This window comes from Engraulis encrasicolus, chromosome 10, assembly GCF_034702125.1.
Source record: "Engraulis encrasicolus isolate BLACKSEA-1 chromosome 10, IST_EnEncr_1.0, whole genome shotgun sequence".
In the NCBI taxonomy this organism is placed as follows: Eukaryota; Metazoa; Chordata; class Actinopteri; order Clupeiformes; family Engraulidae; genus Engraulis; species Engraulis encrasicolus.
Genome location: NC_085866.1, coordinates 10,494,549 through 10,512,841, shown reverse-complemented (window position 1 = coordinate 10,512,841; position 18,293 = coordinate 10,494,549). Strand labels below are relative to the sequence as shown.

At 42.6% G+C, this 18,293-nt stretch overlaps 1 protein-coding gene across 1 annotated transcript; it reads right to left on the bottom strand.

Annotated features, from left to right (window-relative positions):
• Window positions 1-8,608: 8,608 nt before the first annotated feature.
• rhoab (ras homolog gene family, member Ab) lies at window positions 8,609-17,189 on the bottom strand. Its single transcript, XM_063208014.1, has 5 exons — window positions 17,082-17,189; window positions 15,926-16,083; window positions 11,732-11,852; window positions 9,731-9,861; window positions 8,609-9,551 (listed from the first exon to the last, which is right to left on the bottom strand). Exons 2-5 carry the CDS (start codon window positions 16,079-16,081, stop codon window positions 9,378-9,380), a joined length of 582 nt encoding a protein of 193 aa, XP_063064084.1. The 5' UTR covers window positions 16,082-16,083; window positions 17,082-17,189; the 3' UTR covers window positions 8,609-9,377.
• Between the last annotated feature and the right edge of the window lie 1,104 nt (window positions 17,190-18,293).

Genomic DNA, 18,293 nt, shown 5'->3' with positions numbered 1-18,293 from the left:
AGCTGGAGGCGAGCAGCGAAACAGAAGGCAGAGAAACAGAGGGAGAGAAAGACACAGAAACGGAGAGGGATAAAGGAATATCTGCTGTGTCTGAGTTTTTCTGTATCTCCAGACAGACACCAGCTGTGAGGGGATCTGCGAGCATGTGAGCACTCTGCCCTCCAGTGGCCTTAAGGGGAACTGACCGTAGAGTTGCTAGGACACCTGCAAACATTTCCACTTGAAAGGGTGGCGGTGAAAGAAGGGAGTGTGATGGTGTGTGTGTGTGTGTGTGTGGTGGGAGGGGGGGGTGCCTCTGGAGTGAGACCGTCCTCCGGTCCAAACGGCATTCTTGAATTACCACTTGTAGTTGCCTGAGGAAGCTCAGCATAGTTACGGTATGTGCACCAGGTCTTCCTGACCCCCATCCATGGTCCACCGAGAGGGGATCTGAGGTTAACAGAACAGGCCACACTGTAAGTCATTCCTTGAGAGGGCGAAAATAATGAGGGAACCGGTAATTGGATATAGCTCTCTTTCTCTGGAAGTCACCGAAGAGGTGCCTCAGTCAAAGGCACAAAAGTCTTCCTTATTGAGGTCAGGTCAAAGCCACCCAGATGAGAATGAGCAATGTTGTTTAGTCAGGGGGTGTCATTCAGAATGCTCTGCTATCAGGAAAGCTGGGGGGGGGGGGGCAAAGGGGTCACTTGTCCCGGCCCATGGAGAGAGAGGGCCCATAATTGGATCCTCAATACATTGTATTGATTGGGTTCAGGACCCTTTCAGATATTTGTACCGGGCCCAGCTAAAGCTGTCAGCGGCCCTGTCTGCTATACAGAAGTGCCCCACTAAAGAGACCTGGCAGGCGGTGTGGAAGTGAGTCCCTCAAGGCCTGACGATGAGCAGAGGAGGTGACCACGATGGAGGTGGGAAGTGGAGCCCAGTGCCTGCATGGCAGGCTTGTACGAAATTCCGAATTGGATGAATTTGAATTCAAAGTAATGCCATAATACGAACACTAGGTGCTGTCATTACCTTGATTTTCTTAGAATTTAAGCTACACCACCCATTGAGAGTACATAGAACACCACCACCTAGTGTTCGTATTATGGCATTACTTTGAATTCAAATTCATCCAATTCGGAATTTCGTACAAGCCTGGTGGAGCCCAGTGCCTGCATGGTGCCATTGCCACAACTGCACTGTGAAAAAAATGTGATGTTCCTCAAAGGAGCTTCAGCTGGATCGTAAGGGAACCCCAAAAGTTCTCTAAGGATCCCTACAAGTTCCTTGAAGAGCCTCAACGTTCTGATAAGAACCCCAATTCTCCCTGAAGAAGAACCTCTCCACAATGGCAAAAAAGGTTCTTAAAAAAAACGGAGGTACGTTCTTGTAAGAATCAATTTGTCACCTATAGGTTCCTCTGGATGAACTTTCAATGGTAAACTGAAGGCTTTTTGAGGAACCAGACAATGGTTTTCTAAAAAGACTCTGCCCAATATATCAACTCACAATGGTTCCGTCTCAGGAAGAAAAATTCCCTTAATTCTACCATACTTTTTGAGGAACTTTTCATTTTTATAGTGAGTGCCTGGTACCAGCTAGTGCCACAACACCAGTACCAGTGAAGGCCCCATCATTGACACAGTGCCTAGCCCATCAAGGCTGCCAGTATCCGAGTAAACCAGACAAACCCGCCAAACGTCAGAAAATGAAATTTTGCCTGGCAAGTTGATCTAGTAACATCCGCACCATAGGGTAACATTCAAAAGGGCGCAAAATCCATCCTTCAATCATAATACTGCGTCTATGTGTGTCTATGTGTTACATGCAGTTAAGCAGCTTGAACCGATCTGAATGCCATCCACTGGTTTGTCAATGGTGCAGTGTCAGACTACACTTTTCATGTTATGGTCTGTCTCGTCAGACAAGCCTGGCAGACAGTGCAACCAGCAAATTTCCAGTAACCCACCAGCACAACCACCAGAAGCCTGCCCCACCACTGGCACCCGCCCACGCCCCCATCCATTGGCACCATTTGCATGTACCACCCTTCCCAGGCCCTGCCAAGACGCTAAGCAACCGGAGGCTGAAAAATGGCCCCTCTTCTCTTAATGGACGAAGAGTTTCCAGCTCTCTGCGGCAGTCTGAGATGGATCTCTCATTGGTCTGGGCCAGGACTGGTCTGAGACAAAAAATCAGACTGGGCATTTTCTTTTTTTAAAAAAAATATATTTTTATGGGCTTTTATGCCTTTTATGACAGTCGAAGATGGTGACAGGAAGCGAATGGGGCAGAGAGACAGGGGAGGATCGGGAAATGACCCCGGCGGGACTCGAACCGAAGGTGGGCATGCAAGCCCAAATGTGGGGGGCTTAGCGCGCTGCGCCACAGCGCCCCCCAGACAGGGCATTTTCAGCCAAGACCAGTCCGCCAGGCATTGAGAGAGACAATTTTCAGTAATCTATTATTACGAGCTATTTCGACCATAACAGCCAAAATTTATATTTAAATCTGACTGAGATGTCAAACTGTAGCGTCTTGAGGATTGATACCACTACGTTGAGGGAAGGGCCAGGCCAAAATCATCAACAGTTGAAGGAGAGGATTGTGCACATCCCAGGAAAAGGTGCAGAACGAAGGTCAACTATAGTTTTGAAAGTGAGAAGTCCGCACACTTAAAATCCTTTTTGTTGTTTTTTATTGTTTCATGGCAGGATTACGTTTCGACCTCAACAGTCTTCATCAGATTCCAGGATTACATTTCGACCTCAAGAGTCTTCATCAGATTCCTGAAATCTGATAAAGACTGTTGAGGTCGAAACGTAATCCTGCCATGAAACAATAAAATACAACAAAAAAGGATTTTAAGTGTGAGGAGGACTTTGAAAACTTTGAAAACTTCAAAATCATCCACAGTCCACCGGGCATATGCCCTGTAATGCCATGTGGCCAGTCCAGCCATTGGCCTGGGCTGCCGTGCCCTACTTGTGGCTACTTTGCCTTCATGCGGCTTGTTGAAAAACTGCGGCTGGCCCTTCCATCACCCTGTCAGTTAGCTGGAGAGTGAAGGGAGGCTTTATTCACTGGCCGCACTGTGAGGAAAGGCTGGCTCCGAATGTCTGCCGGCTACACGCAGAGCTAGCGCCAGAGTTTGGAAAGTGGTGTGTATTAGGCTAACGCCAGTACAGTGAGAGCCTGTCTTCGAGTGGGAAGTTTTCAGGCACAAGAGGAAAAGAGATCAAAAGCACACACCCCTTCAGACAAGTACAATGTCGGGTGAGCTGGCAAGGTCGTGCACAGCACTCACGATGGAGACACGGTGGCAGAGTTTCCAGTCCCCGGGAGAACAGGCCTCTGTGACACACTTGGCTAGAACTCAACAGGGAAATGCTGCCCTCTGCCTGCTAGAGATGGGACTGGTGGCTTTTTTGTCAAGATCCAGATCAAAGAACCGTTCAAAGAACTGGCTCATTTGAACCCTTTTTAAAAATATATATGAACAGTATTGACCACCTTCTTCCTTCTAAAGAGCGTTTCTTACACTCGGAGCAAGAAACACACACAATTAACGAGAAAAAAAAGGAAAGGAGTGGCTCCACAGCTGTGATTCGGTTCCCATCGTCTGCATCTAGGAGCTGTTCAAAAGAATCTATTCGTTCATGAACATCACAACACTACTACCTGCTGCTGCTCATGAAACATGGCAATGTGGCTACATACCCCCCCACACACTCTCTCTCTCTCTCTCTCTCTCTCTCTCTCTCTCTCTCTCTCTCTCTCTCTCTTTCATACCACCATACACACGTAGTCAGGGCTCTAAATTAACTTTTTTCACCATCCGCCAAAATGGCTAGATGTTAATCTTACTAGCCAAAAACACACTCACTAATGGGTCAAAGTGGCTAATAAGTTCGGTTAAACTTTATTTTAGGGATACATCTATTAGCACTTATACATACAATGTTCCTGTATAAGTAACTTGTAAGGCATGTACAAAGCAAAATCAAACATTTGTTGGGCATGTATTCGCAAATGTCTTATTCATGCACAATTACATTACATTACATTGCATTTGGCAGACGCTTTATAACCAAAGCGACTTTCAAAAGAGGACATAATCAAGCCAACATCACAAGCAAATACAAAGTGCACAGGAGATATACAGAACAACAAGTGCAGTTGCAAAGAGGGGTTAGTTTTTTTTTTTTTTTTAGTTTTTTTTTATAAAGAGTAAATAACGAGTACACACACACACAAACACACACTCACAAACTAAACTAAACTAAACAAAACATCATGTCAGGAGTCTGCCCTGGGGCAAGGCCAGTTCAAGCATTAGTCTAGTAGATTCTCTCGAAAGAGGAATGTCTTTAGATTGTTCCTTGAAGGCTGCAAGAGATATGCTTAGTCTTGCTGCCTCTGGGAGACTGTTCCACCACTTGGGTACAACAACGGAGAACAATATAAGTTTCTGTTTTCTCAGTCTTGACTCAGACTCAACCCTTCAGAGATGCGGTCTTGACTCTGAAATGGTACACGGCCCCAACACTACTCACATCCAAACCCTTATTCAGAATCAGGGTGGTCAATGTAGGCTATTAAGGAGAGAGAACGGATATTATTCGGTTTTAGAGACTGTGTTAAATTGCTTCTGCAAACTACAAGTACTACTCTGGATTTGTCTGTAGACCTAAGTGCTCATAACTTGAGTGATATTAAATCATGGTTTGGATAACTTGACTTGTGCTCATGTTCTTAGCCTCTACTCAGTCCCGACCTTTCAACCTTTGAAACTGCTCGTGTGTGTGTGTGTTGTGAGTTAATGTGTCAGAGAAAAAAAAAAAAATCTAAAATGTAAATTCATCCTATGAGTATTTTTTTTTACTGCACAGTGTGTGTGTGTGTGTGTGTGTGTGTGTGTGTGTGTGTGTGTGTGTGTGTGTGTGTGTGTGTGTGTGTGTGTGTGTGTGTGTACCCTTTTGACTGTAGCTGTTTTTGAGGATTTAATGTTGATGTGTTGTTTAGATATTATTTTGAAAATCTGAGTACTTACCCCTCATGAGGTCTTTGCACTGCACTACACACACACACACACACACACACAAACACACACACACACACATGCATGTACACACACGCACGCACGCACGCACGCACGCACACACACACACACACTATGTATATCACATCCATGTACTGTACGTGTCATGCGCACACCACATGCAGATTCAATAAGACATACAGTATATCACACGTTCGTACACACTTCACAACAAATCTGGTGCTGACCAAGAAGTTCTGCCCCCATAAAAAAATTCTCTCTTGCACTGCAGTATTATTGACGAAATGTGTTTTTTTTTCCGCATGTCGTTCTCTTTACCAGGCAAAATTGTTCTATCCTTCACACCTGCTATATGAAAAGAGTCAATGACACAAATCTTGAGAAACAATTAATGACAGTCTTTCCTTTTCTCACCGACTTAATGCTGGGGAAAAAAAAACATTTTAAAAAATATGCCTACTGTTTGCTGTACACATTTTCCAGCTTTAAGATTTGAACATATACATTGAAATTCAATGACAATGATTAATAATAACTACACAAACAATTACAGATAATCACGAGGGGTGAAATTCTTCTGTCTGTCATCTTTAGGTGTCACATAGTGTAGACCATCATATGTTTTGTCATTGTGTAGGCTTGTGTGTGCTGCAGATAGCCTAGTGTCTGCAGATAGCAAAGATAGACTATTCAGATAGTATCACCTCTACAGGTCCGAGACAAGTTACAGAAACCTGTCAAGGCAAATATGTGCAGGGCACATAGCCTCCTGTAAATGTTCTTCAAATTAGATATATTTGAAATCATACAGCACGTGATATATTGGTGATATTGATGTTCCCAATCAACCCCATTAGAAAAAAAACCCTCACAACTTATAATTCTAGAAACTTGTATCCAATGAACAAGTCCAGAACGCTTGACGCAAAACCTGCCACCAGATGTCGCTAGTGGATTAAACTGGACACTTCACAGGCCTTCCTGCAATATTATTTGAGACGATTTTACCTTGTGCATCAAAACACACCTTATTCAAGGCGCAGGCATATTGCATGCATGCATCCTTGTAAGACATAAACCTTCATATAGCCTAAGAAGTTTCCTGTCAATGATCATATTAACTTTCTTGCCTTAGACCATTTCATTATTTTCCTTTGTAGTTTGAAATAGTTTACCTTGTTTCAGCTTTCTTAAGAAATAATGGAGGACGACAAGCTATATGCCCTTAAATTATTTGTAGCTTAGGCTATATGTTTTACTTCACGTCAAACTAAATATGCCTGTTTAATTTCGCCATAGCCTATTCGTTGCCAATTTAGAATCATCTCGCCGCCAGTCGGAGGTCTCTCTCAGTCTGAATAGCCTACTGTCAGTCAGTTTTAACAGATAACATACGCCTATAATTGATGTGCTTTAGGACAACTTTTTTGTCAAATTTCATCGGTGATGCTTTTAGGCGCAACAGCTTGTGCAATGCGCTTCCGCGCTTATGTCAACTGCCTACACCGTATTCAGGTCCACCCAACGCTTGGAGCTTCCCTCCCCTTTCTCTCAAACACGTGGCTCTTTCTTCTTTCTCATTGGGTGTAACGGAAAAAAGATGAGCTCATATTGGTTAAAAATAGGTTGACTCGCCAGGACTAAAAATAGGTCCATATAAAAGCCGAGAGTTTCGCACAAGCGCTCTCCACTGCCGTTGCTTGAGCGGGAGAAGATTGAAAGTCGATGGAGGATAGGACGAACGAGCTCGAGAGAGCAGGGCGTCGACGGCTCCGTTCACAAACCCCGCAGCAGCAGCAGCAGCTGGCAGTGGCCCTGCCCAAGACCGAGAGTATGCGAAAGCTTTTGGCTTTTTAGGCCAGCCGTATTTGGGTGTTACCAGCAGCAGGGGTGGAAGCTTGGTGACGAGTTCCTTCCTTTACGCACTACCGACCACAAAGCCCATGAAGACAAAACTGTTATCGACAAACTGTAGCCACCCCTTCTGAGAATTTGAAAAGCTGCAGTTTCGAGTCCATGTTTTATTTTGCTGTAGGCCTATATTTGTTGAAATAAAGTCCCCTAAGTAATAGGCCTAGCCTAGGCTACTCGATTAATGGTAAAATTGTACAACTTTTTCATTTGGGATTTGAGCTTGGGCTGGGCATATAGTGAAAGACCAAGTAGCCTACTTAGCCTTTTAATATAGAATCTGAGCCAAAGTATGCATTACCTTCTGGCTTTTAATGCGCCCTAGTCTAGCCTGTTATTTAGGCTATTTATTTATTTTGGTGGATGGTTGCCGGATCAACCCAGTGTGTTATGGTAGCCTATTATATGTGGAGGATAAGAGTGATGCAGAGCCGTGTAGAGAACAATCAGTGGCACCATATTTGCAAAGCCCCTAATACAACATGGACAGTGCACAAGTTGACGACCTGCACTAATATCTACCTCACACGTTTGACCCTTTCACACAGCCACATCACATAAACCATATTTCTGCTGAAACTATCCCATACAATTAAACTCAGGATTTAAACACAGAGGGCATTCCCTTATATTAATAGCAGGGCCAGGGACGGTTTATCACTTCATAGGCCACTGGTACAGACTACAAGAGAGGCTCCCCTCCATGGAATTGTGTGGTTTGAAAAGATTTGGGGTGTTTACTTAAATATAGTACAGATTTTATTGTTGGGGATTCGGGGGTTTCTCACCCGGAGAAAATGTGAAAATACAGTTGTTAAAGCAATTTTAACACAACATGAGAACATGAATATAGGCCTACCAATAATGAAGTGTTTCTTGTAACACGGAAGCTTGGACCTCAGGACCCCATTGGCTCATGGGCCCCTGAGCCCGGTAGGCCCGTGCAGAAATCCGTCCTTGATTAATATGTACATTTATTTATATCCAAAAGGGATATTTGTATGGGTATTTGTCGTTCATGAAATTGTATGCATGTTGTAATATATCATTGCGTTGAAGGAGAGGATTGTGCACACCACAGGGAAAGGTGCAGGACGAAGGACAACTGTAGTTTTCAGAGTGAGGAGTCCGCACACTTAGAATCCTTTTTGTTGTGTTTTATTTTTTCATGGCAGGATAACGTTTCGACCTCAACAGTCTTCTACTGGAGAATCTGAAGAAGACGGTTGAGGTCGAAACGTTATCCTGCCATGAAAAAATAAAACACAACAGAAAGGATTCTAAGTGTGCAGACTCCTCACTCTGAAAAATATATCATTGCCACATATGTATTAAGTAAAAGTAGAAATACTCTTATGGTGTATTTACTTCATTAGGTACAGTATGATAACTAGTATATAAACTATGTAAGATCATGTCACAGGGTTGTAATTACATCAGCAAGAGCACTTCTTACTTCTACTTTATACACCTCTGAATATTGCGACAAAAAATAAGAAGTGAATATCTTCCGTTTGGTTACCTGTATAGGCGGCATAAGCATGTGGACGTGTTTCCTAAGTGAATTTCCATCCCCAACGTCCAAAGCAGGGGCACTCACTGTGTTCCCTTTAAGTGTCATGTGGTGTGCTCTGACATTTCAGTGCTCAATACTCCTTGTAGAAAGGCATTTATTACACAAGAAAACCTACTTTACAAATGCAGCCTCCTGTCAAGTTGGCAGTCACACGTGAGTATGCGTACATTTCATTTTTCATATTTACAAACTTGAATACATGCCTATTTGGAACAGCATTTCCTTGACCTTTTTTTCTCAAGTTTAACTTATCGTTCACTGAATTTCAAATAAGCCTTAAAATGATTTGTACACAACAAATAATAATAAAGACAAATAAAAAATAAAAGTTCATCCCTGTTGGTTATCATGGCGTACGTACATGAGGACCTAGAAGGTCATGCTGATTTGACTGCAGGTCAGCTCTCTCATAAGGTCACACAACAGTATTTTGGCAGGAGGGTGGAGCGACAGTGTCCCAAATAAAAAAAAAAAAGATTTTTTTTTAAAAAGCATTAAAACTTGACAAAAAAAAAATCCAAAAGCAATGTCCTCATCCATCTGAAGCTTAAATACTGATGAAAGCTCCCATTTTGTCACAAATAAAATAGCACTTTTTTCTGAACTGGTCTTAACTGTATTGTCCAGGGAGTTTGGCAGTTCAGTGGGGAGTCGTGTGCATGTGTGTGGATCGGGAACTGCTGAACGTGAAAAGCATGAGGCATCAGGACTCCACACACTTATGTGCTCACACACTCAACCAAACCTCCCCTCCCCTCCCCTCCCGGCTCCCGCCCACCAACCCGCCTCGCCTCGCATCACTTCTGAGCCCTACGTTGGGGAAAGACTGAGTCCAGTGGTTGCAGCTCAGAGGATAAGACATCTTCTGCCTGACGTTCTTTTGCGAGCTTGTAGCGCTGCTCTGGTGGCCATTTCGAAGACCTCCCGCACACTGTCCTTTGTCTTAGCCGAGCACTCCATGTAGCCGAATGCACTAATCTTATTGGCCATGTCGATGCCCTCCTCTCCCTTGACAGGCTCCTATTGGTGAAGACAAACACAAAACAGAGGGATGAGGTCATGGGTGACAACATGGGACAGTCAACAATGAGGCAAAGGATTAACACACAGCCATCACATCGTCCACAGGGCACATGCACAGTTAATGCATTATGTGAAGACTTGTTTTTTACAGTAACAAAATGTGTGAAGCCATGTACCTGCTTCATTTTGGCCAGCTCTCGACGTGTGTGTTCATCATTGCGTAGATCTTTCTTATTACCGACAAGGATTATGGGAACATTGGGGCAAAAGTGCTTCACTTCCGGTGTCCACTTCTCCGGAATGTTCTCTGTGAAAGTGACAGGAGTTTTTAGTATACAGTGTCATAAACGTCTCCAGAATGAGTTTGTACAGATGGCCTGATCAAACTTTGTATCGATTTAAGAGAGACCATAAAGCTGTATGAGATGTTTACAGACAACAAGAATCTTCTTGGCATTCAAAATCACACATCATACTAAATAGTAACATTTTGTCTTGCTACCATTACTGTTAATATTACCATTATTATTAATGCGAATGGATCAATGGAGCCGTTCACGTGTTTTTTGGGCTAGACCTCACATCTTGGCAAGGCCAGGCTGGTATTCGACAGATCGCCTTTCATCGTCATTTCATCAATATTGCTGTATGCATTATTATTGAATGCATTATGCATCCGTTTTGTTTAAAAACAAACAAACAAACAAAAACCTTCCAGTTGCTTTGTTTCAAGCTGTCTTTGTAGGCTAGTAAGGGTAGGCTAGTAAGTAGGGTTCTCCAGTCTTTCTCATGGATATCCATGACATATCCATGACGCGAAAATGAGGTGTCTCTGATTGGCTCCCTTCCCCTGCTGTGTATACCCAAGAGTAGTAACCAGCAGCTGATAGCTAGGCTAATCGAGGTTCCGTGCCACCAGCCGCCGTTTGTTTTCAAAACTTGTGGAAAAACAGCACATCTATGGGCAAGTATAAATCCAAGTCGGCAACACCTTTTTTAGAAGTGACGTAAAGGGTATAGGCTCTTCCTGATTCACTCCTGGCTCTGCATGGTTAATGTAAATTGGGAAACACAGCCTGTGGAGGTGACACACCACTTGGAGGCGTAGCATGTCTATGTAACTAGGGATGACCCTCCGTTTTCAAAAGGAGCAAGTAAATATTTGATACAGGTATTAATATTTCTGTTGTATGGAAGCTCTCTCCCAGATGGTAAAATGCTTAAGGGCATTGTGTAAGCTTGGGGCCAGAATAGGTAACTATGCTTCTAATTGAAATTGTGCTGCCTATTGCCAAATGTGATCTTTACATTAACATTCACTGAGTAATAAACTAGTATTTACTTGTATGACCAAAGTACAGCAAGTTTTGCAGCTAAAAATGTCTATTTCTGGAAATTCAAAATGGCGGACCATGGAGAAGATCCCCCTTTTCATGTATGAAAAGTGCCATTTTTCCAGTCATAATGAATACTTAGAATTTGATGTTGGAGGCCAGTATGTGTTCAAAGGTAACATTTGTGAATGGGCAGTATGGATTCTGGAAATTAACAACTAAAAATATCACACAGTGCTCCTTTAAATAAAATACATTGACAGATGAATGCTACACAGCAATTGACAAATAAGCAGTATTTTTTTTACACATTTACTGAAGTAAATATGGCAATGCATCACAATAGTACATGAACTGCAGTGCATCGTGATAGAATCGCATCGTGGCATGCATCATGAAGCGCATTGAATCGTGAACCCTTTGCCAATACCTATCCCTATAGCTAACTATCAACTATCAATATCATCCACAAACACTTTGTTTACTTATCCAAGTGTATTTTTTGCCACAATCCATATTGTTCCTTGTTTTTTTAACCAAAGTTAACTCAAAGTCATTGGACCAAGACATGTTTTTACTGTACTCAAAAGTTTACATGCCATGTCCTCATCCAAATAGCTTGGAAAGACGAGCTGGCTCACGGGGCCTCATTTGAAGAGTGCATTTGGTAATACGGAATCAATACAAATCAGCACTAAAAGTTGTTATGAGTGATATAAATGTGCAACATTTGTTGTTGTTTGTGTGAAAGAAACGCAAGTTAGAGAAGGAAGAGTAAAAACACAAGAGAAGAACAGCTGTGTGTGTGTATGTGTGTGCGTGTGCCTGTGCGTGTGTTCTCACCCAAACTGTCGGGGCTGTCTATGGAAAAGCACATGAGGATGACGTCAGTATCAGGATAGGACAAGGGGCGGAGCCTATCATAGTCTTCCTGTCCAGCTGTGTCCCACAAAGCCAGTTCCACCTTAAAGAAACACACACACACAAAACACACTTACGTTACATACGCATCTTAGATTCTATGAAAATATACTAAAAAGTGGATAACGGTCATTACTGTTAGTGCATACACATCCGAACTATCCTGCTCTAAGCTGCTGATTCTGCTTCATCGTCATCCAGTAGACATCCTCAATTTTGTTACAATGGAACGGACTTAAATGGGAATCTTCGTACTACTAAAATGAAAATCAACTACTTAAATGGGACTTGAATACTGAAGTACTGTGCTCTCTGCCTTCCAATTGCCTTCGATGACAGTAAATCTCTTGCATCTTGAGTCTTGAATCACGAGTGTTGGCTCAAAGACTCCCCTGTATGCCTCTGGTGTGGCCAAGTCCTGTCACAACTTAGAGAGGAAAGGATTCCTATGACAGTGGCTTGGGCGCAAATAGCCTGAATACAGTATTGTCTGTAACACTTTACTTAACGCCATTGTCATATGCACGTCATGACAGTGTCATAACAGTGTCATGACATAGTTATGTACATGTCATAAACATTATGTCCATGTCATAAACATTTTATGACTGTTGGCCTTAAGTGATATGTTGTCTTTGCCATAACCGAATGTCACTTAAGGCCAACAGTCATAAAATGTTTATGACATGGACATAATGTTTATGACTTATCTATGACTGTGTCATGACACTATCATACCTGCCAACCTTGAATTTTTTTTTTGAGTAGCAATTTATCGCGGCGTGGCAATTCACGGCGCAACAAATACCTACAAGTGAGAAAATCTGGTCAACGCAGCGTGATACCATGGGCCGCCGGCGGGCCCATCTCTGAGAGGCTACTTTGTTTTGCACACCTTGGGTTGCCAAATGTCAAGGGGGAAAATATGGGACACTTCATTCAGGCAGGGGGAGTAGGGGTCCTCTCCCAGGAAAAAAATGCTTTTCTTAGATGCAATTTCCTGCATTTTAATGCATTTTAGCCTAACATCCCGTGTATCTGGCAATTTCACCAGATTATCTTGCTCTTCACAGTACTTTGAACTACCATACATTATTAAACTTTCATGGAAGATGGTTTTTTTTTTCACACCATGACACCAATAAAATGCTATGGTATAGTGTGCTGGAATTACGGCCTCTAAATTATTTTTATTAATCACCAGCCAATATGGCTGTTAATCTTACAAGTCAAACATACCACCAGTCTGGCTAGTAAGTTATCCTATGTACCAGCCAAACAGAGCATTTGGTCACTTGGGGGGTGTTAAGGAGCTGGAATCGAGTATGAAATTGAAGCATTTGCTTTGCATTTTTTGGCTGTAGAAGGTATATGTAGGGAAATGTATAATTTGATTATATAATACAGATGCATTTCAGTGATTTTTATGAACAAAAAGTTGAATTGCAATGATTCTTACATAATTTCCCCCCAATATTAATAAATGGTGATGTTGTCACCTACTGTGAAGAAGTATCAGCAGATTGTAGAGAAAAAGATAAAGACAGGTGTTATCTAGGCTAGGATAATATCAGGTTAATATTATTACCTTGGGGGCTAACATCAAAATCACACTTGCATCCATTCAGTAGCCTACACGTCATGTGGCTCTACCATTGACAGTATATTCTATTTACTGTCAATGGGCTCTACTGATGGACGAGGGCTAATGGCCACTTGGAACTTCCACAGTAACTTTTGAGGTGCATGCACGCTTCTTTTTTCCACTTCTCTACATATTGGCCTATCTACCCTCATTTGCCGTCATGAGTTGGCTATTGTTCAGTGTTCTGTGCACATACATGATGACAGGATAATATATTTTATTAATAGATTGCCATACGTGATTACGGATAGTTCTAGTCGTGGAGTCATGCATATTTTGGTATGACGCACAATACCTGTTACACCTGTTCACAGAATGGGCCACGACTCCAGTATTCCTATGTCTTTATAGCCTACGGTGTCATGGTAGATTACGGATGTACTCCGAGCACAACCGTTAGAACTATCGCTTTATTTCCCCCATATAAAATGATCCGACGCAAAGGGAAACCGAATTTAGTTCGCTGCTAATCTACTAATTTATAGCGCAGTAATAGTCAGCAGTCGACCACATTTTCTCATTCGGAAGTAATCTCGTTTCGGTCCAATATCAAAACAAGTACCAACATATTGCCGTCAAATACGGCGAAACATTGGGTGAACCATTATGTTCAGGACGACAGACCTCGAGCTTTATTTATTTTCATAAGTTTACGGATTTAGCAACTGGACGCAATTCACTATTCCCATTGAGGCTACCTTTCTCAAAGCCCATTTACCTTTGAAACGGTGATTTTGACGGTGCTCACTTGTAAAACTACAGCGACAGCACCAAGATGGATAATATATGATGACAGGAGGAGGACACTTGTGTCAGAGATTATAGGAGTAGTCTCTCTGCTTGTGTGTCTTCGAAGCAAACTTTCTATCTGCAGCTGATGCCTCTCGACTCGAGCGGAGCGACAACAAATGAAGACCCCTATACCAGCGCTCTGATTGGTCAATATTTCCCCCACACACGTTGCTGGCCAATGGAAAGGCCAGCGCGAGAGTTGCAAGCAGAGCCAGATCTACTCTGGCTGGTTGCAAGTCTACAGAGAAATATAATATATAAGGGCCCGTGAAAACACTTTGCTATTGGTTTTTCCCGTATTTTGAAGTGACAGCGCCGTAGTTTGATGTCAAAATCCGTATCTGCTACACAAAATGCGTAATGGTCGGCAGGTATGGACTATTATGACACTGTAATGACGTGCATATGACACCGGCGTCAAGTGAAGAAGTGTTACAGTATTGTTCATACTGAACCTCAAAAAAAAGGTCATTGCCATGATATCCACCCCTCCAATGAGCCCTTTACAAAGCTTCACTCAGTTGGCGACTTTTTAGTGTGCTAGTCCAGTGTTTCTCAACCTTTTTTTAGGCGAGGCACCCTTTCAATTCCTGAACATTTTCAAGGCTCCCCAAACCAACAAGCTGTAACATGGCATCGCATCGGATACCACAAAAGCTTAGAAAAGTAACACATTTGGAGACGTCACACAACCTACGTTCGAAGTTGCAGCTTACTGGGGCGACCTAAATGTAATTTATTGTGCGTAAATGGCAGATGAAAGACTCCACTGACTAAGCAATACTTTATTAATTTAGACAAATATGTATTATATTTCATAATTTATTTATCAGCCACGTTTCCGCGGCACCCTGGTTGAGAAACACTGTGCTAGTCACTCAGGACACATACAGTACATGATGGCATACACACACGACACGGGATATCTCCCGAGACAGAGAGCCAGCAGAGACTCCGAAGCTTTGCTGAAATGAGGACGGGGAGCTAAATACGAAGTCGAAATTAGGTTGCAAGTGGAGGAGGCCAGACTTAATTTAAACTGATCATGCAGGGTGATATGTCATAATGTGTATAACTCCATAGGACTAGCCTACTTTGAGACTGTTTATCATTTGTAGTTTGGGAGGACAGATGAGGGACTGCATTAGCCTACGTATATACGAGACCAGAGCTACACCTTCAGCATCAACCTACCTCTTCATTAACAGCCGAATGGGCCACTATTTCACATAGGCTACTTGTACTAGGTTTGGTTACAGCCCTGGCGAGTCCATAGGTGGTCGGCTACAGTAGACCTAATAGCAGAAACATATGAGGACCCTCTCGAAAACGAGATTTTTATCTCAAGAGGCTATCCTCTAATAAAGAAATTTGAATATGGCTTGGGCTATTTTTTGAGAATCCTAAAGTTTTCAAGGCTTTTTACTTGCACTTCATAAAGTAATCAACATGACAGATATTCTGCAACCGACAGACCCAATTTCTACCCTGTGTTTGAAAAATGTATTATGAAAGAGCATAGGCCCTACAGCTTTCTCAATATCTACAGATTTTTGACAACATGTGTACAACAGTTTGCATGTGTGGCGGACATCATGAAATGTCCTAGTGTGAACATATTCACAAGCACATTCTTTAGAGATAAAGATAGTGGGGAGGGAGTCTGAGACCGGGCTTACCTGTTTCCCATCCACCTCAATGTCAGCTACGTAGTTCTCGAAGACCGTAGGAACGTACACCTCTGGGAACTGGTCTTTGCTGAACACAATCAGCAGACAGGTCTTCCCACAGGCTCCATCACCCACAATCACCAGCTTCTTGCGGATCGCTGCCATGCCTTCACAGAAAAGTCAAGTCATGGCATTAGTCCACACAAACACACACAGTGCACAAAAATACAGCAATCATTTGCCATGTGTAGCAGAGACTGAAAAATGGTCATGGACTTGTACTGCTGTAGTGGTTGACCATAAACTCACAATAGTTAGAGTTACAATAAATGCACCCTGTAAACTTTCATTGTTGGGGGCTATTTTGTGAAATAGTTGTGACATGATTAACTGTATTAGGCTACTGTAGCTTCATCACTGTATAGTGAAGACTTGACAATCTGGCTGTTGGATGAAATATATAAGACGTTTTCTTAATCAAGGATTCTACTCCACATCCCCAGCAGGACTGTTGGACTGGATTCTCATCTTAGCCTGTCCTCTCGTATAAGATGGCGTCATTGCAGCAACAGATGTCTTGGTGCGGGTTCCAGCTACAATTTCTAATCTTCAGGCTACGTTTTAACAGGGGAATAGGCCGTCAATACGTTGTGTTTGCTTTGAATAATTACGTTGGTTGAGTCTGTCACTTCTACCATAACATCGTCTGTAGTTTTCGTGTATCTGACGGTAGCTTTCTAACATAAAAAGTGAACTTGCTTTCTAAACAATACGAGCCTTTTTAATGACAGAGATGGGTAAAAGTTGACAGCTCCACAAGATTTTCAAAACCTCCTGCCGCACAAAAGGCTGCGCGTCGTTTGGTGCGTAACAGCCTATAATGTGTTAATTAGGCCACTGAGCAAATTACTTGTTAGTATCCAGATGAAAAAAAGTAAAATGAATCGTCAGTCCAACTGCTTGATGGTTGACGAAGTGCGGAAGCGGCACAAATCGACGAGACAGAAGGAAAGTACAGCTTGCTAGCCTACTAGCCGGAGCTGCCATAGTAGCCCTAAAATAACTTTTGAATTCCGCGATAAAGTACCTTGTCCACCCCATTCTAGCAACTATATAAAGGTTATACATGGTGAAAGAAGTAAATCATCGGTGATCAGACTCCTACCTGCAATTTAGACGGCTGGCAATTGTCCCTGTTGCTGTTCTGTGCCGACTCCCGTCTCCTCCTCAATCCGATACAATGAATCGCCGAGGGCGCGTTGCGCGCAAGGGGCGGACGCAGTGAAAGAGAGGGTAGAGGGGGACGGATGGCGGGGCCGAGGATGATTTTTCTGCCACGCCTGTACAGGCACGTTAGAGCTCTATGAGAATCCTTTGAACTAATAGAGCTAAAGTCAGTTTGTAGTGACACGCGCAAATAGCCTATGTTGATGGACTCAGTTCAGGTAACGGACCCGACTCCTAATCAACAATAAATTAGCGTCTGAAAATAAAAACTAATGTGAACAACACGAGATATGTGAGTCCTGTAGTAGCATAATCAAAAAACCTCTCTCACACACAACCTCTCTACGACTCACTGCAAGCTTGTAGACTATGGTTTATTTTTGCGTCTAGGCTATGCCTCCATCTGGCGGTGACAGCTATACATCACAGGCGCATCTCTCTTTTTTATGATAATGCATTTTGTCCGTCTAATTCACATTGATATATTTGAATTGTACTTTAAAATAATAATAATAATAATAATAATAATAATAATAATAATAATAAATCAAAGACATGTCATAGCCTATCTGGGATTTAACAAAAAAAAACACGAATTCCCCATTTTTGAACTTATTGACTTATAGGCAGATACAACACATTGATTCAAGTTTGGTGACACGTAGGCCTAGTTGCCACTCTTTTCGTACCTCATAGCGAAGTAGACTACTCGCAAAAATGAAGGGAGTACCAAAACAACACAGTGTGACTACAGTCGATCATTTTGGGAAGTCAGTTTGTCAGATTAGGAACAGGAAGCAACACAGATTCTGATTTACCCACAGATTCTTTTTACCTATACTATTGTGTAAATTCAACTGGCAACAGGTAGACATGAGACATTCACACCTTGGGTCTATGCTGAAGCACCAAAACCATGGAATGCCACTGACATATTCACCATTGGTCCCCTATATTGTTCACATATGAGAGCAGGTTAACACAGCTCATGCATGTGACTGAGTGACATCTGGAGATGCAAATGAGAATGTTATGTCGTCTGTAACATCATTTGTGAAAATCACAGGGCACCAATGGTGAATATGCCAGTCACACTCCCAAAGACACACATGGCCCAAGCGTATCAGACCCTCATAGAATCTGTTCCTTG

Coding starts and splice junctions, on each gene's coding strand:
- rhoab (XM_063208014.1), bottom strand. CDS start 16,081: ATGGCAGCGATCCGCAAGAAGCTGGTGATTGTGGGTGATGGAGCCTGT. Junction 11,853..15,925: donor TTGAGGTGGATGGGAAACAG/GTAAGCCCGGTC, acceptor TGTTTCTTTAAG/GTGGAACTGGCTTTGTGGGA. Junction 9,552..9,730: donor AGCTGGCCAAAATGAAGCAG/GTACATGGCTTC, acceptor CTTCACCAATAG/GAGCCTGTCAAGGGAGAGGA.